This window comes from Mirounga angustirostris, unplaced genomic scaffold (genome assembly GCF_029215605.1).
Source record: "Mirounga angustirostris isolate CCGP_5_RB_7025 unplaced genomic scaffold, mMirAng1.0.hap1 SCAF_17, whole genome shotgun sequence".
NCBI classification, from domain to species: Eukaryota; Metazoa; Chordata; class Mammalia; order Carnivora; family Phocidae; genus Mirounga; species Mirounga angustirostris.
In genome coordinates this window covers 1,498,488-1,520,821 of record NW_026991725.1, presented here as the reverse complement: position 1 = coordinate 1,520,821, position 22,334 = coordinate 1,498,488, and the positions used below count along the sequence as shown (strand labels likewise).

At 43.0% G+C, this 22,334-nt stretch overlaps 1 protein-coding gene across 10 annotated transcripts in view; it reads right to left on the bottom strand.

Annotated features, from left to right (window-relative positions):
* SMG6 (SMG6 nonsense mediated mRNA decay factor) overlaps positions 1 to 22,334 on the bottom strand; it is a 232,660-nt gene that overhangs the window by 158,120 nt on the left and 52,206 nt on the right. For all 10 annotated transcript variants that reach the window (XR_010408613.1, XM_064582972.1, XM_064582967.1 and 7 more), the window contains one exon: positions 19,122 to 19,267. Coding sequence is in view for 9 of the 10 variants with exons in the window: in XM_064582972.1 (XP_064439042.1) it covers positions 19,122 to 19,267 (146 nt within the window). In the remaining variant the exon portion in view is untranslated. The remainder of the gene's footprint in view (positions 1 to 19,121; positions 19,268 to 22,334) is intronic.

The following is a 22,334-nucleotide window of genomic DNA, read 5'->3' as shown; positions in this document are numbered from 1 at the left end:
GACTTTAAAGCATGAGGGAGGGGAGTTGGGGGGGGGGGTGGTAGTGAGGAGGAAAGAGGAAAGAGAGGGGCAGGCTAACTGAGGCTGGCAGCAGGCCACCAACCCCCTCCCAAGCCATGTTTCAATGTAGACAGAAGTAAACCCCAATAGACAGCAGCGCCTCAGCCTGCCAGGCCCTTACACCAGCTGCAGCGCATCTCGCTCTCTCCACTCAGCCCCAAGTGCAGATGTTCCCTACAGCATCACTTCCGTTAGACTTTCTTTTAAAGAAATAGCACACATATGTGGAAGCATTTCTACCACTTCCTAACAGGACTCTCTTTGCCTTTAAGGGCCTCAAAGTAGGGGCGAAACTCTGACAGCAGGTACCCCAGTGGTTGAATGAGCTGCTCCAGTCTCCCTTGCCAAGGAGCATCAGTGGTTAAAGAGCATTAGTTAATTAATAGGAATTTTTTTATAAATTTGGCTTCCCAATGTCTTCAGAGGGAGAACCCCCATAGTTTGGGGCTAGAAAAAAGGGGAAAAAGTATATCACAGATTCTAATCTTGGCTTCTCAAAGCAGTCTCCTATAGCATTACCATCATGGAGCTTGCATCAGGCAGTTTAAAAGAATGTAAATATAATTTCTTATATGCCTAAACTCATTATATATAAACTCACATATATGTATAATTTAAATATAATTTCTTATATGTCTAAACTCATTTTATACAATCCCAGACCCTAAGTTAGTCAATCAAATCGACCATTATTGATTAAGTACCTAATTTTGAAATCTACCTTGAGGGGCGCCTGGGTGGCTCAGTCAGTTAAGCGTATGCCTTCAGCTCAGGTCATGATCCCAGGGTCCTGGGATCGAGCCCCGCATTGGGCTCCCTGCTCGGCAGGAGGCCTGCTTCTCCCTCTCCCACTCCCCCTGCTTGTGTTCCCTCTCTCGCTGTATCTCTGTATCTTTGTCAAATAAATAAAATTAAAAAAAAAAAGAAATCTACCTTGAACACTGTTAGGGATTTGATAAAATACCATACAGTCTTTTGTCCATGGAGCACATACTCCAGTTGAGAAATCTATGCATTTTATGAAGATAAAATAATTGCATTTTCTAGAATAGCTGAATATTCTCTACTTGACCTATCAAGTTGTTGGTTCCTCTGGATGAAAGAAGACAGTTTGAGGAATCAGCAATGTCAAAAGAAATCAAAGAAATAAACCCTCAAACCAAGTTGCTTTGTTTGAAATTCAAAGTTCAAAAGAGAAAACCACCTCCCCTTAAGGGAAGGTGAGAAATACTGGCAAATCCGTGGCAAACATACCATAGCAAAAAGGTTTAATTCATTTTTTCCCCAAATTTTTACTTAAATTCTAGTTAGTTAACGATACAGTGCAATATTGGTTTCAGGAGTAGAATTCAGCGGTTCATCACTTACATCCAAAACCCAGTGCTCATCATAACAAATGCGCTCCTTAATGCCCATCCCCCATCTAGCCCATCCCCCTCCTACCCCCGCTCCAGCAACCCTGTTTGTTCTCTAGCATTAAGAGTCTCTTATGGTTTGTTCTCCTCTCTCTCTTTTTTCCCCTCCCATATGTTCATTTGTTTTGTTTCTTAAATTCCACATATGAATGAGATCATATCGTCTTTCTCTGATTAACTTATTTTGCTTAGCATAATATACTTTAGCTCCATCCACATTGTTGCAAATGGCAAGATTTCATTCTTTTTGATGGCTAAGTAATATTCAATTATATATAATGTGTATATATATATACACACATATATACACACACACACACACACACACACACCCCACATAAGAAGGTTTAATTCATTTACTACTTCTTAAATGTTTTCTATTCCATTACTGACATATCCATGCTAACTTACCAAGCTTAAACTATTCCTAGCTGGTAAGTCTTCACCAAAGGTGAAGTGAGGTGAAGTGCAAGGTCTGACCCTGACAATGCAGTTCATGATGACTCCAACCTTACCTCACTCAAAGTAATATACACACCAGGCTGATCTGCTGGCTAGGAACTTTTATATCTGATGCAAAAGATCTACTCTCACAGGGGTGCCGGGGTGGTTCAGTCGGTTAAGCCTCTGACTCTTGATCTCAGCTCAGGTCTCGATCTCAGGGTCACAGGTTCAAGCCCCCAAAAATCTCTCACAATGTTACCGTCACATTATTAAGCATGCAGGGTTCCTCACATTTCTTCCCAACTGAATGAAATTACCTAACAAATAGTGCTAGAATTCCCTCCGGCTGATGGAAATGAAAATATATTTGCAGAGCTGGTTAAAAACTTCTCCAATGGAAGACCTTATAAAGCTTAAGAGCAATGGAATAAATTACAAACGATAAAGAATGACATTTTAACTCAATAAAAGTTTAAATATTTTGTACACTAAAAAAACCAATAAACATTTAAAAAATCAAACACAAATAAGAAAATTACCAGTGAACATTGAAAGGACTTGTTATATTTACCATCTGTAAAGCTCAAATAAATTGATACAAAAGATACAAGGATGGAATGGAAAAATGAGCAGAAAATAAGGCTACACAGAACTATAAACTTTTTTTTAAGATTTATTTTTTTTCCTTTTGCTGAAAAGATCTTTTTTTTATTATGTTATGTTAATCCCCATACATTACATCATTAGTTTTTGATGTAGTGTTCCATGATTCATTGTTAGCATATAACACCCAGTGCTCCATGCAGAACGTGCCCTCTTTAATACCCATCACCAGGCTAACCCATCCCCCCACCCCTCTCCCCTTTAGAACCCTCAGTTTGTTTCTCAGAGTCCATGGTCTCTCATGGTTCGTCTCCCCCTTCGATTTCCCCCCCTTCATTTTTCCCTTCCTGCTATCTTCTTCTTCTTCTTCTTTTTTAACATATAATGTATTATTTGTTTCAGAGGTACAGGTCTGTGATTCAACAGTCTTGCATAATTCACAGCGCTCACCATAGCACATACCCTCCCCAGCCACCCCATCCCTCCCACCCCCCAACACTCCAGCAACCCTCAGTTTGTTTCCTCAGATTAAGAATTCCTCATAGCAGTGAGGTCATATGATACATGTCTTTCTCTGATTGACTTATTTCGCTCAGCATAATACCTTCCAGTTCCATCCACATCGTTGCAAATGGCAAGATTTCATTCCTTTTGATGGCTGCATAATATTCCATTGCATATACATACCAGTTTTTATTTTATTTTATTTATTTATTTATTTATTTTAAAGATTTTATTTATTTATTTGAGACAGACAGAATGAGAGAGAGAGAGAGCACATGAGAGGGGGGAGGGTCAGAGGGAGAAGCAGGCTCCTTGCTGAGAAGGGAGCCCGATGCGGGACTCGATCCAGGGACTCCAGGATCATGACCTGAGCCGAAGGCAGTCGCTTAACCAACTGAGCCACCCAGGCGCCCTATACATACCAGTTTTTTAAAAAAGGAAGAAAATGTCCATTATCACCAATAATCAAAGAAATGCATTTATCTATTTGAGAGAGAGAGAGAAGGAGGGAGGAAGGGAGAGAGCGAGCAGCAGGGGTGGGGCAGAAAAATAGGGAGAGAGAGAATCTTAGACAGGCTCCATGCCCAGCTCGGAGCCCGATGCAGGGCTCGATCTCATGACCCCCAGATCATGACCTGACCTGAAATCAAGAGTCGGAAGCTTAACCAACTGAGCCACCCAGGCAACCCTACTGAGCTACTGAGGCATACCTAAAGATATGCAATTTAAAACAAGGTCAGCTGAGGGGTGCCTGGGTGGCTCAGTCCTTAAGCGGCTCAGGTCATGATTCCAGGGTCCTGGGATCAAGCACCACATCAGGCTCCCTGCTCAGCAGGAAGCCTGCTTCTCCCTCTCCCCGACTTGTGTTCCCTCTCTCACTGTGTCTCGCTCTGTCAAATAAATAAATAAAATCTTAAAAAAAAAAAAAAAGATAAGTTGGAAAACAGTTTAGCAGTTTCTTAGAAAACTAAACATAGGGGCGCCTGGGTGGCTCAGTTGGTTAAGCGACTGCCTTCGGCTCAGGTCATGATCCTGGAGTCCCGGGATCGAGTCCCGCATCAGGCTCCCTGCTCAGCGGGGAGTCTGCTTCTCCCTCTGGCCTTCCTCCCTCTCATGCTCTCTGTCTCTCATTCTCTCTGTCTCAAATAAATAAAGAAAATCTTTAAAAAAAAAAAACACAACTAAACATAGTCTTACCGTATGATCTAGTAATCTCAATCCTTGGGATTTACCCAAATGAGTCAAAAAACTATGTCCATAAATCACCTCTGTATCCGTTTCTTCTCTGGGGACAGTAGACTGTTAAAATAAAATAAGCAGTAGAAAAAAAAAAAAAAACTATGTCCACATAAAAACCTGCATATAGATGTCTATAGCAGTTTTATTCATAACTGCCAAAACGAAGAAGCAACCAAGATGTCCTTCAGTAGGTTAAACAATAAATAAACTGTGGTATATTCGACAACAGAGTATCATTCAGTGCTAAAAAGAAATGAGCTATCCAGCCATGAGAAAAATGTGGAGAAACCTTAAATGCTTATCAGTAAATGAAAGAAGCCAATCTGAAAAGACTACATACTATATGATTCCAACTACATGATACTGTGGAAAAGGCAAAACTGGGGAGACAGTAGAAAAATCAGTGGTTACCAGAAGTTAGGGAGAGGAAGAGATAAATAGGCAGATCATAGAGGAGTTTAAGGACAGTGAAATTCTTCTGTGTTATAATGGTGGATACATGTCATGATACATTTGTCAAAACCCATAGAATGTACAAGACCAACAGTGACCCTTATTGTAAACTATGGACTGTAGGTGATAATGATGTGCCAATGTAGGTTCACCAATTATAACAAATGTACCACTCCAGTTCCCAATGTTGACAGTGGGGGAGACTGTGCATGTTTGGGGGCAGGTGGAATATGGGAACTCTCTGTTCTTTCCAATCAATTTTGCTAGGAACCTAAAACTTCTCTAAAAAAGAAAGTCTGTTTAAAAAAAAAAAAAAGATGGGTTTTCTTCTATCATTTATTCAACAAATATATGAATGCCTGCATTGTGCCAAGGACTATAAAACATTAAAAACACTTTAATGAGCAAGAGGTGGTAGCTGGGCATTCTCAAACACTGCTGTTAGGAGTGTCAGCTGGCACAACTTCTTAAAAAAGTAATCCAGCATCATGTATCAAAAGCATTAGAAGACTTCAAACCCTTTAACCCCAAAACTGAGCTTCTAAAAATATATTCTAATAAAACAATATGAAATGAAGACAAAGGTTTTATGTACAAAGATGTTAATTATAGCATTATTCACAATACTATAAAAGTGGGAAAAAATGTCTGAAAACAGGGTAAGGATTAAGTGAATGTTAACATATTCATACGAGAACATTATTTAGCCATTAAACATGATTATAAAGAATTCTATGACTGAATACCTCTAAATGAAAACAGGAGAATCAAAACATTTTATAATCAGTATTTTTTCAACTGTGTTAAAAAAGAACTTGAATTCATACATATATATAGGAATGATTGTCATTGCTGGGAAGATGGTTTACAGGTGGTTTCCAGCTTTTTTTCCTATTTGTTTTGGTACTCTCAACAAAACCAAAACGTTAAATCTTTTAAGTAAAGTGAGAGTAAAGTGAGAGTAAAAATGTGGTAAATGAGTAAAGAAGGAGAAATAAAAGAATATTATGTACAGGAAGAAAGAATAAAGAATAAAGGATGGAAGATTTAGGGGATGAAAAAGGACAGAACTTATGCTGTTCTCCAAGAAATTTTGCTTTCCAGAGCCCCAAAGACATTGACTCCAGGATCAGCAGTAAATACCAAAACACATTTAATGTATTTTAATGTCAGGATACAAAATTTGTATTTGGAAATTATATTTTCTGAAATGTCACCATAACAAAAAAACAAGGAAAGATAGTAAGATTATGAGCAATGACCCCAGATATTAGATGCCCCTGGCCTTACCATTCAATCTGCACTGCCCAGCCTGACTTGTTGAATGTATTTATTGAGAATTTACAGCACACTAGGCACTGTTCTAGAGGCTCATAATACATCAGTGAATAAAACAGGTCAAGGATCCCTAACTGTAGATTTCCAGATCTCTAGCTCAGACCCTCTTGGTAATAAATGGTTTCTGTCATTTCAGCTGCAGGCCTCCCTCTCACCTTTACCTTTCTTCCCCACCCAATTAGCCTTCTAAGTAGTCTATACCTTGACTAGGTATAGGAGTTTACATTAGGTAGGGAGTTTACATTCTTGCAGAGGGGCAGTAGGAGAAAATGAGTAATAAACATATGCACAAAAAATAAGTTACTTAGTATTTAGAATACAAGTTGTGAAAAAAAGAAAACCAAGTGATAGAGGCAATCAAGGAGCTCAGGGTGGGAGTGCAGCAGTGTTAATAGGATGATCAGGGCAGGCGTCATGGCAGTATTACTTCAGTAGACTCATAGGAGGTGCGGTATTTGCCATGCAGAGAGCTTGAAGCAGAGCGTTCCAAGTAGAGAAAACTGATAATGCAAAGGTTCAACGGTGCGAGAATCCCTGGCTCATCAGAGGACCTGCAAGAAGGCCAGTGTGGCTGAAGCACGCCAAGCAAGCCGGGGGGAGAACAGCAGCAGCAAACGAGGCCAGAGAGAGGCGATGTGGGAGGGTGGGAGGAGGGGGAGTTCTCTTGTAAAGTCTATGGCTTTTACTCTGAAATGGGAAGCCGGTGGAGGATTCTAAGCAGAGTGACATGATCTGCTGTTTTTAAAAGAATCACTGCTGTATAGAGGTGTGTGTGTGTGTGTGTGTGTGTGTGTGTTTAGACGGGGAGACGGGGATCAAGCGAGACCACTTAGCAGTTTCAAGTCTTTCTGGGTTGTCTTTCTCTTCGAGTTTAAAAAGAGGTTTACGGGGTATGCAGGCCATGTTTGCAAAGAGGACTTTCTCTTCCAGTGTGGAATCTTGAACAATGTGTCAACAGCCTGCAATTGTGTCCTTAGCAGGCATCTCAAAATGATGATTACCAAACATTTCTCTCTGCTCATTGCCCTGACATGAGTTCTGGGCATCACCCTTTCTCAGGGGAGAGGTGAAAAGAGGTTACGCAGAACAAGCAGTGATAACAGGATGACGTCACAGGTGTGCCTCAAAGAAGCCCCCAGTGAGTTCGGCTCGTAACCGCTCTACAGTGATTTACTCGACCCTGCCAACGCCAGCTGGAGAAGGGATGAAGCAAGCTGACACAGCCGTAAGCCTTGGGCAGGCATTATAAGATCTCTCTCCCTCCAGTCCCCCTCCTCTCTTCAACTGCTGATCCTTGCTTCAGAAGCCAAAGTGTGAACAGCACGTGTCTGGATTTCAGAAACCTGCCCAGCAGTTGGAAATTCCCTACAGCATGTCAACTGGTGCATCTGCTGTTGGCACTTGGGGCAAGGGATCACACAGGCATTTTCTGACATAAGCTTCAAGACGGGAGTCCTATAGCTGAAGAGGGGCCTAAAGAAGCCAGAAAACTGCAATTACAGTAAATAAATTTCTAAATATGTGACAAGCTGCCTTCTAAAAAGGAAACGGAGACACACAAGCAAACCAAACAGCTCTAAGAACAGCAGAAGTCAAGAACAAAAGCACAGAGCACCCTGACTAATGGAAAGGATTTTATGGGCCAACAGGGTTCACCAGATATGTAACGCAATGTGGCTGAAACTAGAGAGCACTCTTTTCCAGATCTCTAGCTCAGACCCTCTTGGTAATAAATGGTTTCTGTCATTTCAGCTGCAGCCCTCCCTCTCACCTTTACCTTTCTTCCCCACCCAATTAGCCTTCTAAGTAGTCTATACCTTGAACACCTCTTGGAAAAATTTTAGAATGCGAGCCCCATAACACCATCTGCCGTAAAACTAGACTGTAGGAGCTGAAAAAAGAGCTACTCTTTGAAAAGCAGCCTACATGCCCTTGCCACCCTGGATACGGGTGCCCCAGTCGTACTGCTCAAGCAGAGCTACATAAATGTTCATGCCTGGTGGTAAAAAGAAAAAAGGAGTCACAGCATTTCTTCTAATAACACGTCAGGCAGACTAGGTACCTTGATCTACTCTCCCAAGGAAACAACTAATTATCCTGGAAAAAATATTTTAAAAATCTTTTCAGAAAGCATACATGAGTAAGGAAATTAAAAAGGAATTTTCTGGTCAGAGACTGAGTAAAGATGGGAAACTAGAGATATAAGTGGAACACAGCCAGACTTTACCCTAAGAACACTTGCCACCTGATGAACTTGAGCTTTGGTTTCCAAGGCTTCATGGGTAAAGCTAACCTAAGAGGGTGCCCAAGATCTCTGCCATTAAGCTGGCATCCCACAGAGCTACATCCAAGGTATGAGGGTGAGTCAGAAATAAACACAGAAATAAAGCCCCTTGAAAAGACAGCTGGAGGGGCACATGGGTGGCTTGGTTGTTGGGCGTCTGCCTTCGGCTCAGGTCATGATCCTAGGGTCCTGGGATCGAGCCCCACATCGGGTCCCTGCTCAGCAGGAAGCCTGCTTCTCCCTCTCCCACTCCCCCTGCTTGTGTTCCCTCTCTCGCTCTCTGTCAATAAATAAATAAATAAATAATCTTTAAAACAGTACAACATCGGGCGCCTGGGTGGCTTCAGAAGTTTTTTTAAAAGTTTTTTTAACTTAAACTTTAAAAAAAAATTTTAAAGACCTGGAAAACATCCAGAGAGAATAGATTATTTTTAAAAGAGAAACAATTTGGGCGCCTGGGTGGCTCAGTTGGTTAAGCGACTGCCTTCGGCTCAGGTCGTTATCCTGGAGTCCCTGGATCGAGTCCCGCATCGGGCTCCCCGCTCGGCAGGGAGTCTGCTTCTCCCTCTGATCCTCCCCCCTCTCATGTACTCTCTCTCTGTCTCATTCTCTGTCTCAAATAAATAAATAAAATCTTTAAAAAAAAAAAATAAAATCTTTAAAAAAAATAAATAAAAATAAAAGAGAAACAATTTGACTGATGGTCGGCTTTTAATCAGCAATGGTGAAAGCTCAGAGACAATGAATTGTATGAAATGGGGGCTGAAGGAACTGTTAACCTAGAGTTCTATTACCAGTGAACATAGGTCTTTTAGGAATAAGGAAAATAAAGCCTTTTCAGACAAATAAAAACTGAAAAAAATCTGTCATCAAAAGAACTTCACTAGGGGCACCTGGGTGGCTCAGTCGGTTGGATGTGTGACTCAGGTCATGATCTCAGGGTCATGGAATCAAGCCCGGTCCCGCACTCAGCATGGACTCTGCTTGTCCCTCTGCCTCTGCCCCTCCCTGCCCCCCACCTCACGTGCTCATGTGGGCGCTCGCTCTCTCTCAAATAAACAAACAAACTTCACTAAATATGTTCTAAAGAATATATTTCAGGCAAAAAGAAAATGATCCCAGGTGGAGGGTGTGAAATGCAAAAAGGAATGAAAAGAAAGTAGTAAATATATGGGTGGGTCTAAACAAATATTTACCAACAAAATAAACAACAAAAACAACAACAATTTGTCCTGGAGGGTTTAAAAGGAAAAAAAGAATGAAAATACATGACAAGGGCAGCATATAAATTAGAGACATAGTGAGAAGAGAATGGTTGGAATTTATTCCATAGTCCCTGTATTATTTGGGAGGAGAGTGAAAAATGCTGAATAACTTGACTTTTGGCAAGGTAAGTGCACATGCTTTAGTTCCTAGGGTAACCACTAATAAAAGAAAAGGAAGGGGCGCCTGGGTGGCTCACAGTCATTAAGCATCTGCCTTCAGCTCAGGTCATGGTCCCAGGGTCCCGGGATCAAGCCCCACATCGGGCTCCCTGCTCCGCGGGAAGCCTGTTTCTCCCTCTCCCACAGCTCCTGCTTGTGTTCCCTCTCTCGCTCTATCTCTGTCAGATAAATAAATACAATCTTAATAAAAAAAAAAGAAAAAAGGAAATTAGTAGGGAAAGGGGGAGAAGAGTGGAAAAAGAAATCCGAAAGAAAGTAAGAAGGAAGAAAAAAGGAAACAGAACAGGTAATGGGAAAGCACAGGGAGAAAATATCTACAAACATGTATCTGGGGTGCCTGGGTGGCTCAGTCGGTTAAGCACCTGCCTTCGGCTCAGGTCATGATCCCGGAGCCCTGGGATCGGGTCCCGCGTCGGGCTCCCTGCTCAGCGGGGAGTCTGCTTCTCCTTCTGCCCTTCACCCCACTCTCATGCTCTCTCTTTCTCTCTCTCTCAAATAAATAAATACAATCTCAAAACAACACCACCACCACATATATCTGACAAGGGTCTTATATCCAGATTGTAGAGAGAACTCTTAAAATTTCATAATAAAAGGCAAACAACTTGATTTTTCAAATGGGCAGAAGATTTAAACACACACCAAAGAAGATATACAAATGACAAATAAGCACATGAAAAGTCATGCCTCATCCTCAGTCATTGAGGGGAAACACAGAATGAAATTAAAACCAAAATGAAATGGTACCGCATATCCACCCAAATCCCTAAAGTAAAAAAGACTGACAATACCAAATGTTGGCAAGGATGCAAAGGAACTGAAACTCTTATGCCTTGCTGCAAGGAATTTAAATGATTCAACTACTTTGGAAAACAGCTTAGCAGTTTCTTATGAAATTAAATATATACTTACTGTATGACCCAGGACATCTACTCCTGGGTATTTACCCAAGAGATTAAAATACATGTACACATAGGGCGCCTGGGTGGCTCAGATGGTTAAGCATCTGCCTTCGGCTCAGGTCATGATCCCAGGGTCCTGGGATCGAGCCCTGCATCCGGCTCCCTGCTCAGCAGGGAGCCTGCTTCTCCCCCTCCCTCTGCTTCTCCCCCTGCTCATGTTCTCTCTCTCTGTATCTCTGTGTCTCGACTGAATAAAAAAAAAAAAAAAAAAAAAATCAGTTTAAAAAAATAAAATAAAATACATGTTCACAAAAAGACTTTCATACAGAGGTTCATGGCAGTTTTATTCATAATAACCCAAAAGTAGAAACAACCGAAATGTTCAACAGGTAACTAGATAAACAAAACTGTAGTATATCCTTATAGTAGAATACTATTCAGTAACACAAAGGAATGAAATACTGATTCATATAAACAACATGAATAAATCTCAGACACATGAAGCTGAACAAAAGAAACCAGAAACAAAAGACTACACACTGTATGATTACATTTATAAGAAACTCTAGAAAAGACACATTCATTATATGGTGACAGAAGACAGATCAGTGGTTTACCTGAGGCCGGGGGTAGGAATGGAGATCAACTGGAATGGGCACAAAGAAAACTTTTTGGATGATGGAACGTTCCATATCTTGATTGTGATGATTAGTTACCCGGATATATAAATTGGTATATAAGTTGGTCAAACTCACTGAAATGTACTCTTAAGATGGGTTCATTTTACTGTGTATAAATTTACCTCGATAAAACTGATTTTTAAATAATAGTACAGTACGTATAAATCCAAATACTCCAATAATTACAATAACGGTCAATGGATTCAATATTCATAATAGCTCCAAAGAGAAAACAACTCAAATGTCTCAAATATCCTTAAAATAAGAACGGGTAAACTGTAATACAGGAATAAAATGTAGTATTGTAGCAATGAAAATGAATAAACTACAACCACACACATCAACATGGATAGAACTCACAAACATTACATGGAACAAAATAAGCCAGAGAGAAAAGAATGTAAATAATATGATTAAGCATGATTCCATTTATATGCAAGCAAAACCAAACTACGTTTTGTTTAAGAGTACATACTTATAACAATGCTATAAAAAAGTAAGGGAATGAACTCCACAGGTCAGGATGATAATTACCTGTAAGGATGAGGGAGAACTACCATGGGCACAAAACACAACAGGGAGCTTCTGAGGTGCTAACAGCATTCTATTTCTTAACCCAGATAGGGGTTCCATGTGTATTCACTTTATCATCCTTTCAAATGTTTTATACTCTCATCCTCTTTTCTGCATGAATGATATATCTACTTTCCCCCAGGCCAAAAATAAGAATCATAGTCTCCTCTAAGAATGGCATGTGAAAAGCCTCTTTCTTAAAAGCAAGAAAGATAATAGAAAAGATCATGAGAATAAGAAACAATGTTCCTAAAAAGTCCTTTAAAAAAGAAAAGGAGGGGCGCCTGGGTGGCTCAGTTGTTAAGCATCTGCCTTTGGCTCAGGTCATGATCCCAGGGTCCTGGGATCGAGCCCCGCATTGGGCTCCCTGCTCTGCACGAAGCCTGCTTCTCCCTCTCCCACTCCTCCTGCTTGTGTTCCCTCTGTCACTGTGTCTCTCTCTGTCAAATAAATAAATAAAATCTTAAAAAAAAAAAAAAAGGAAGAGGGGTGCCTGGGTGGCTCAGTCCTTAAGCATCTGCCTTCAGCTCAGGTCATGATCCCAGAGCCCTGGGATCGAGCCCCACATCGGGATCCCTGCTCCTGGGGAGGCCTGCTTCTCCCTCTCCCACTCCCCCTGCTTCTCCCTCTCCCACTCCCCCTGCTTGTGTTCCCTCTCTCGCTGTGTCTCTCTGTGTCAAATGGATGAATAAAATCTTAAAAAAAAAAAAAAAAGAAAGAAAGAAAGAAAGGGAGAAAGAGAGAGAAGGAGACTGCATTTCCCAAAGTAAGACAAAGATGAATATTTCTTTTCCCAACTGGTCATGAACAATGCTTTCTGTTGTGAAAGGGAGATTCCCCCTTACCCATGAGAATAGTAAATATGGAACCCCGACAACTTTTGATATCCTCAAACCATATCCTTCTGCCAGCTTATTACCTGTGGCCCCACCAGAGGTTCAAGCAGCCTGGAATTCTGACTCCCCCTCAACTCCCTCATCTCTACCTCTGTTCCTCTTCAGTCTCAAATCAGACTCAAGAATCACTTTTTGCATCAAAAAACAGCAGCTGCTCAGATTTGGCGGGGGGGGGGGGGGGAGAGGCAAGATGCTTGCATTGTTTAACTCTCTCAATTAAATCCAGAGAGGTTTCTGTGTCTTCTGATACAGAAGGCTGGACACTTAAGATGTGGGTGTAATTTGCTAGATGCGTAACCTTGCTTAAATTATTAAACCTTTCTGGTATGTTCCTGGCCATCTATAAAACAGGACACAAAATATCTGTCCCACCTGTCTCTGACAGCTGGTAGGAGAAATCAAATGAAAACACGTATGCAGCAACTATAAAATGTCATCAGGTATTATCACAGTGTTTTGCTGTTGTTATTATCTGCCACTACCTCTGAAAGCTACAATTCTTCCTCAGCCACCATTCAGTTGGTTAGGATACAAAGTACAACTTATGCCCTCTCACCCCATCCCCAGAACATACCCACTTCCCCTGTGTGTTCAACACACAGTACATATCTGGCCTGAGCCCCCGGTAAGCTACACATGTAGAAATTTTCTCCTCAGGAAAAGCTTACAGAGAACTCTGGAAAGGCAGCTGAGAGCCCTGCTGCCAACATTCCTGCCAATAATGTCTTCCTTTCAGAGTTAAGTCCTTCCTGGAGCAAAATAAAATCAAATTGGGAAGCCATACAATGGCCAGAGAGAGGAGATACCCAGCCCATATTAACTCCTGGGCAATGATGGGATACTGCACTTCAGCACTCTAAACCAAAGCAACTAAGGACACCAAACCACACCATCACCTTGGGGCAAACAGATACCATTCCTTCACCTGACACAGTAAGAAGCTTAATTTTATTGATATGACTGGATTTTCTCACTTCTTTAGCGGTTCAGAACTGTTTATCCTCCCCTGACCTAAAGTAACATATATTCTAAAAGCAAGGACCCTGGAAATCAGAGTCAGGAAAGATAGGGAGGTCCCCTACACACTCATTTCTTTAACTTTTTCTTCTTTTCCAGGGAATCCTGAGGGAAGAAGTCTGTGCTAAGCAGCCTACTGATAGTTGTATCTCCCCCAGGGGGATAGAGGGCATAGCGGAAGGATGCGTCCTCCTCTGGCCTGCCTTCTAAAGCCTAGACTCTTCTGACCTTTGAATCCATTTCTCACAAAATTTGTTGGCCAAGCTGGTTCTTTGCTAATTTACTCTAAACTGAGCAGTTCTGGAAATGAAGGTCAGGAAGTGCTGATTACCTGGAGAAATCTACCCATGGATCCTTTAGGAGAAAAAGCCCAAGGGCTTCTACCACTAGAGATCTTAGAGAAGGAGGAATGAGAAGGACAGTTTATACAGCTAAACTCAAGCCTAACCCCTTATGAAAGGTGGATTTCCTGTACAACTGTTCTGACAAGCAGAGGATTAGGCACTTCATACATTCTGCTTTGGTAAGAGACTCAGACAGAAGTGAATTGCCACAGAGAAGCAGATTGCTGTACTCAAAGTCTGTGAGGTGGCTGGAAAACAAAGGAACTCTGGTTGTGAATCAAACTTCTCAACTAGAGTCAACCAGCATACACAACAACAGCATGGAGGTGTGAGGTCTCTACCTCAAGCATCCCAACATCTGGGTTAACCACTATCGGTCCCACATAGACAGCTGTGATTCTCTATTCCTCTGGAGACACACGTGTGGCACTCCCTCTACCTCCTGCAATGCAGGATTACTAACGAGCCATAAGAGCAAGCATAATTGATAATGGAAGGAATGCCAGTCCATCCCTACCTCAATCCCAGCCCCGAAATGTTCCCTAAAAGCAGGGAGTACCAACGGCACACGAGAGAAGTGTTTCTGGGTGCCCTCCTGCTGCCTCTGGGGCGTTTCTGCAAGGCTGAAATGGAGGCCTGGCCTATGAACTGGTAGAGGAGGAAAAGGAGGAGGAAAAAGAGGGGGCCAGAGTATAGAAAAGGGAAGTTATTCCAGTGGTGGCCAATGAATAACATCCAATGATTTATAGGAAGTATAATCCAATAATACAGTAAAATAAAACAGTGTGTGACTGAGATGGTTTTGATTCCAGGAATTATAAAACATATTTTTTAAAAAGAGAAAGAGCAAGAGGGAGAGAGAAAAAGGAAGAAGAAGAAAAAAAAAAAAAAAGGCCAGATTGGAGCAAATTGGGCACAGATGGGGGATGCAATGGGCTTCAGTGATGCCCTACCACAAACGCTACTTCAATTATTCCTCTTCAAGAAACTAGAGTCTATTTCCTTCAATTACAGAATTTTCAAAAAATTAAAATTCTTGGAGTGTTTGTGGTTTAGATCAACAGTTCACCCTCCAGCATCACGTCAGCCGATCAAACGGCCACTGAAGTGTTAAATGCTGAGGCACGTGGAGAAGGCCCCATTTCTCCCTTTGGGCTCAGGAATGCTGTAGAGAGATTACCGATTGTGACATCACTCTGGGAACCACCTATCTCACCACCACCCATCACTCGCCAAAGAACAATTTTGGACCCAAGCCAGGTAAGGAACACACTGTTCAATGAGAGCTGGCTTGCCAGAACTGTGGCCTTCTTCATCCATGCATTCAGTACAGACTTAACTGAGTGCCTAGTAAGTACTAGGCACTTTCCTAAGAACCCCCCAAACATCCCTCAAATTTATCTGTCCCCAATCACTTCAGTGCGGGATTCTAGACTCTGTAGTTCCACTGAAGCAGAATTTTTGCAAAGGGCTCAAATGAGAGGAGACAGAGGTCTCCCCCACCAATGGCCCTCAACCCATGAATTTTGAGATCACTGCTGAGATCTGAAAGTTTAGTTGGTTAAATGATGTAGCAGAACTCAATTTATTTCCTCCTGTGTGAAGGGGGGCAAATCTGATCTCACATCCTCTGCCTTCCTGAGCTCCAGGGAAAACTATATAACCTGGGAAAAGGGGAAAGATGCCTTTTAGTTGTCACCAGCTGAGGGTTTTTTCCTCCATTTTTACTTGTGAGGTGTCCAAAGCTTTTAAACAGTTCTATATCTCTCTTGACCACAAGGAAAGCACATTTAAAAAGCAATCACCCTAAAGTGTTAGTATCATTCTATCCCTGAACTACTGGTATTTTGAAAAGAGGACAGTTATACAAGGGTGGCACTGAACACAAAAAAAATGAATCAGAGGCATCAACAAAGAACATACTTTTTAGTAAGGGCGTCCCTGTTGCTCTTCAAATCATACGCCTTAGGTACCATATCTACAAGGAAGGCCCAGGCACAGACTGAAAGGATCCCAACTGCCTTGGGGGCCACAGATCACCTCTGCTTCAGGCTGGAATGTTCCTTCTCCACAGAGTCCAGGAACTGACATATGCAAACACCCACCCAGAAGGACATGTCCAAGTAAGAATGGAAAGAAAAATGATGGTCCAGATGTTCTGTAACTCGCAGTGACTGCCAAATCACCAAGACCCCAAGCACCTGGGAGGGCCAGGCAGCATCAGGCCCTTGCTTCCCGGTTTCAGACAGCCAGGGTTCTGTGGCTGGGTGGCGACTCTGACAGCAAGCAGACTGGCCTGGAGAGAAGCCTTCAGAAGGGCACCAGCTGACAGGACTTGGGGGCTGAACACTCAGGGCTGATTTATCACTTCCTTACTCATAAAAATGTGATTCAAACTGCTGTTGATTAGTGAAGGATTTAAATCTTTACCCTCTCCCCAACCCCCTTCCCTCTCCACCCCCGGCACAGATGCTGCTACTCAGCCACAACACCCCCTTCTTGCCACTGTCCGTGCAAGCACAGCACAGGGGCCCAGAGAAGATGACTCATGTGCTGGGAAATGGAAAAGTGCATCTTCCCACCAACTGGCCCCGCTGAGTGCTCTGCTCACCCCTCTCCCAATGGCAGCCCACACAGTGGGGTCTGGACGGCCGCCTCAACTGCACACCGGGTACTTGGCAGCACGTCCGCAGAGCTCTCTGTCCTACTTGAGTGTTATATCCTGTGGCCCAGGCTGTTTTTCCCTGAAACACTCTTGGAGCTTCTGACCACCTCAGCTCATACTCCCCTTGGCCCCAGCTGCCTCATGGAGGTGAGCGTCAGGACAAGGCCAGAAATGAGCAGTCTCAAGCACAGGCTCTGACTTGTCCTTCTTGGCTAGCAGGTCCTCATTATGACCAACCATGGATAGAAAAGAGTCCTGAAAAAAGAACCTTGGCCTCACATGGGAGAACCACCTATTTTCTCCTTTCTCTGTTCTCACCACCTCACCTTCCTTTCACCCATATTTTCTTAACCTTTACTCAACAGCAGCTACAAGAAAAGGACTCACTGGTGGCCTATGAAAAGGCCAAGGTATTCCTTTTCATGGAGCAGAAGCTGCTGACAACAGATGCTTCGCAGGCAAGAGCCGCAGGTCCTTTACACTCACACCTCCTGAGACCACAGGTCACTCGAGGCTGGAATGATACCTTGGCAGAGGCTGCAGTTCTGTGACAGAGCAGCAACTCACCGAACTCTGTGTTGCTGTTAGAGGTAGGCAGGAAAATAAATAGAAGGGCACTGCAGGAGGCCCCAGCTCCTGAGTCCGGTGAGCTTCCCAATTGGTAGGAGAACCAGCAGAGTAACGGTGAAGGAATCAATCTCCCTCCCCTTTGGACTTCACAACCCACCATGACAGCACTTCACAAACTTTATTTCCTCCTTCCTGGAAACCACCACTGCCCCTCAAGATTGCATGCTTTCTCAGAGGTATTCTCAGGAATAATTACCCAAGCTCAAAAAGGCACCTAAGCCTCTGCATCTTGACTTCTGCTGGGAACTCTCAATTTTGTAGCAGGCAGCATGAGGGGAGAAAATCCTCTAAGATTCAGATATGATTGAAAACCCAGGTGGACGAGCAGAGGACCTTGCAGAGAAAGTCCCAGGAGAAGCCAGGTTTTCAAGGGAAAGTGTGGCATATATACTCATCAGGGGAGAAATCCACCACCCCCAATACCAGTGAGGCATAACCCCCAAGTACAAATGGGAAGGGAAATAAATCAACTTCAGAGTGAGAAAGCACTAAGAAAAGATGCAACAAGAGAACGAGCGACACTCTGTCCAGAAAGACCAGGTCTGTTTTTTTTTTTAAAGATTTTATTTATTTATTTGAGAGAGAGAGAGTGCGAGAGAGCACGAGAGGGGAGAGGGTCAGAGGGAGAAGCAGACTCCCCACTGAGCGGGGAGCCCGATGTGGGACTCGATCCTGGGACTCCAGGATCACGACCTGAGCTGAAGGCAGTTGCTTAACCAACTGAGCCACCCAGGCGCCCGACCAGGTCTGTTTTAAAACAGAATCTGCACAGGACAGTTTCCACTTCTTGGCATTTCAGATAATAACCTTCCAGCCCTGAGACCAAACACTCTCTGTCAATCCTCTGAAACGATTCTTGGCAGCGTGGACCAAATAAACACACAAAACAATGTCACCCCCATGCTACATATTTCCATCAAGTCAAACCACATCATCCTTACCTAAGTGGGGTGGAGGGGAGGGAAGGGATCCTGGTAACATCCTTCAACAGTGACCTGGTCATCAGAACATTTACAAATCCTGCCAATCAGCCCCTCCCTCCCCACCCCCACCTCAAAAAAACCCCAGTGTTCAGAAAAGCTTTTCAGAATGCACACCAGTATAATGGCCAAATTCTAGGCCTGGTGATTTTTGTGCTTCCAGCTTGAGTCACCAAAGCTCATCAATTCACTACTCCCTGGCAGGCTCCCACAAGGGATAGCCCATAGGGAACTAGACTTTTCCATACTGAACAAACAGGGTACATGCGTCCAGAAACAGCTATTCCCAATCCCTGCCAAGCGTATGGTCTCTGCAATGAAACATTTCAGCAATGCCTCTCCCCTGGGAGAGGCTCTGGGTCTGTAGCCTCCAAGAGGCCTTGCTGCTGCCTTTAGCATGGCCAGATGTGCAACAGCATCTCTGGGTTTGCAAATAAAGCTCTATACCCATGATTCCTTCCTTTCATCCCACCCAAGCACTAGAGAGTCATACAGATTTCAGAGAGTAAATTAAAAATCTGAGAGGCAATGATAGGGAAGCGTGTGTTTGCGTGTGTGTGTATCAGGGGGAATGTCGTGGTATGGCAGCGTATGAAAGAAGCTAGACTCAGATTTATCTGTGTGGATAAAGATGCCAGCCGTTCCTTACCTTTCAGCTGAGAGTTGTGCACAGCGAACATGTTGATGGTCATAAGCTGCAGCATGCGGGTACTTCCAATAGGAGGGGGGCTGTGCTGCAGCAGCACCTGGAACTCCTTGAGGACCTTCTCCGCCACCGCAGGGAATGTCTCCATCCTGCAAACACAGCCAGCTCATTCAGGGAGGCACGTGCCCAAGAGCAGCTGGTGTGCACACGCACACGCGCCCACAAACTCCCACCCCACCACGCCGTGTCTCTCTGAAAGCAGACCCCTCATGCCTAGGACGTTTTCTTTCACAAACCTTCCCGGTATCCTAAGGTTGTGACCACATTTAAGAAAAAGAATTGATCAGGGATCAGAGATGGAAACAACTCAACCTCTGGATACGTCACTATGAGTTATTAGGCTTTGGTATGCTATTTCCTAACCCCTGGCAACCACTGGATTCAAGCTGAAATCAAAGTTTCTCTCTGAAACACTCCGTTTTTGTGAATAGTGAACAAATTTCCTTAAAGCTCTACAACCTACATACTCCCCAAACTCTCTGGTATGAAAACTGTATTCCTTAAAAAGAGGTTCATGAATCTAGAGGCTTCGCTTCAGGAAACCAGGCATAGTTCTGCTGCTGTCTTTTAGGTACCATCACATTAATTGCTCCACCTGGGGATCCCAGACTTTCCCTTGAAGAAGCCCTAGACCAAGGGCCCCCATGATCTGTTTCAGTCTTTCCTGTGTTGCTGTCCTCCTCCCTCTCACAAGCCTCTGCTCATCAGGGTCTGTATGTTTTCAGGCCAGTGGAAATCTAATGCCCTGGCCAACTGCCACTCCCAATACAGGAAGAGCCTATAATGTAGGGAGGTAGAAATCCAGCCAGTGACCTAGGGCTCCTAAAGAGAGGTCATTCAAACCACTGCTTGCCAAATGTGGCCACTGGATCCCAAACAGTGGTGCATGCCTGGAGCTCCTTTGGAAACATGAACAAAACCACAGCTCAAGTCCTCAGAAAATAAAAAGCAAATTCAAACTTGGTGCTAGAGAGAGAAACCAGGCACATGGGCCATAGAGCCACGCTGAACAATTCGTGGTCAGCAAAGTATCTTTTATCCATCCTCAACCCCCACCCCCCAAACAAACAAACTCCTTGTGGTACACTGGGGGGTGGGGTGAGGAATAGCTCCAGGCTGGATTAATAAATAGCTTCTGGAAAGCCACAGGGAAGGGAATCTTTCTCAAAAGATACAAAACAGTTTCAAGCCCTAGAGAAAGGTGCTTCTGATTTCACCTGAACCTTGGCCCTTTCGCCACTGAGTAATACCCTCCCCGAGTTAGGAAAAAAACTCCAGAGCTTTCTGGCATCTTAGCAATCTTCATTCCTTACCCTTGGATGGCAACTCCTATTACTGACCTTCTAGTACCCAGGAGTCATGCCACAGCTATGGGTCAATTACAGTTTATACTCCAGTTCCCTTCTCTGCTGAGCTGTCCTCATTTTCATTGGCAGAAAACATGCCATGTATTTGCTTTTTTCCCCAACATGCCATTTCAAGTGCCCCCCCCCCCCCCGGAAAAAACAAGGAAAAAAAAAAAAAAGAACCTTGTTTTTCCTTCCAATTCAGAACCATTAAAACTCTTGGTAGGTTTGGAATGGCAGAGAGTGATATGTTTGGGGCTGGAATGGATCCATTTTTCCCCATGGGCTATAACAAAGGTTTCATTTTAAATCTTGACACTGTGCAGCACTCTTTCTGGTCGGAGGTGGGGAGGGGGGCTAGCACTTCTCATTACGAGAATAGCAGTGTTCACTCTGCTTGAAAAGCAGCCACAGTGGGCAAGTTTCAGAGCCATGTGTCTCCGTGTTGAAAGGCAGTAGAGAGCCAGCACAGAATGACAGGACAGAGGTGTCACGTGGGACAGTCCTGCTTCGAAGCTGTGTCTGAGGAAGCCTCTTCCCTGGGATGGGAATTGAAACAGATCCATTAACTCCCTAGGTCAGACTGAAGTCTCAAATGAGCACCAGGTCAAATATCCACATCTCTCTCTCTTTTTTTTTTAATAACAACAAAAAAAAGATCCTCCCTTTGCCTTTCAACTAGTACAACATAACTATAACAACAACAAAAAAAACCCCTCAAATACATAAGGATATCGGTTAGAGTAACTTCAACTCTGAGATATGAGGGAAGATGAATCCACTCAGACTAAAGCAGCTTTGTTAGGCAGTAACTGAGGGACGCACAGATAACAGATCCTTCCTCAGAGCTCAATAGCGGGGTTTCTGCTTCCCAGTTTTGTCACTAAAATGCTGATTTGGGCATCAAACCACCTGTAAGTAGTTTTATGTCTTTCTCTTTGCTCCACCCGATATTACAGGATAAAAATTATACTGAAATGGAAATACAATGTACAACTTATGTTTGAAGTTTTATAAAATTATAAAAAGCAGCAACAGCAGTAGCAGCAAAGGAGGAGGAGAGAGAGCATAAAAAGATGGTAATTTATAACAGCAAAAAATTGGAAACAGCCTAAAATGCCCAACAACAGCAGATCATTAAGATGGCACATCCATATAATTGAATTCTATTTTTTAATTTTTTATTTAAATTCAATTTAATTAACATATAGCATATTATTAGTTTCAGAGGTAGAATTTAGTGATTCATCAGTTAGATCAGAACATATAACACCCAGTGCTCAAATTCTTTTTTTTTAAAGTTGTATTAGAGGGGTGCCTGGGTGGCTCAGTCGTTAAGCGTCTGCCTTCGGCTCAGGTCATGATCCCAGAGTCCTGGGATCGAGCCCTACATCGGGCTCCCTGCTCAGTGGGAAGTCTGCTTCTCCCTCTCCCACTGCCCCTGCTTGTGTTCCCTCTCTTGCTCTCTCTGTCAGATAAATAAATAAAATCTTAAAAAAAAAAAAAGTTGTATTAGATTTTTAATCATGTGGGGGAAAGTTCAATATATATTAAATGAATACACTTTTAAAATAGTTGAATGTCCCTTGTTACACATATTTGTAAAAAAATAAATGTGTGATATGTATAGAAAAAAAGATAAAAATATACACCAAGTGTTAAGGGTGGAGAGTTATCTCTAGATAGTGAGAAGATGGGCAATTTTTTATTTCTTCTTTTGCCGGGTTTTAATATTTTACAATGAGCACTGTATGCAGTGAATAGATTTTTCCCTACAATGAATACGTCTGGCTTTTGTATATAAAACATT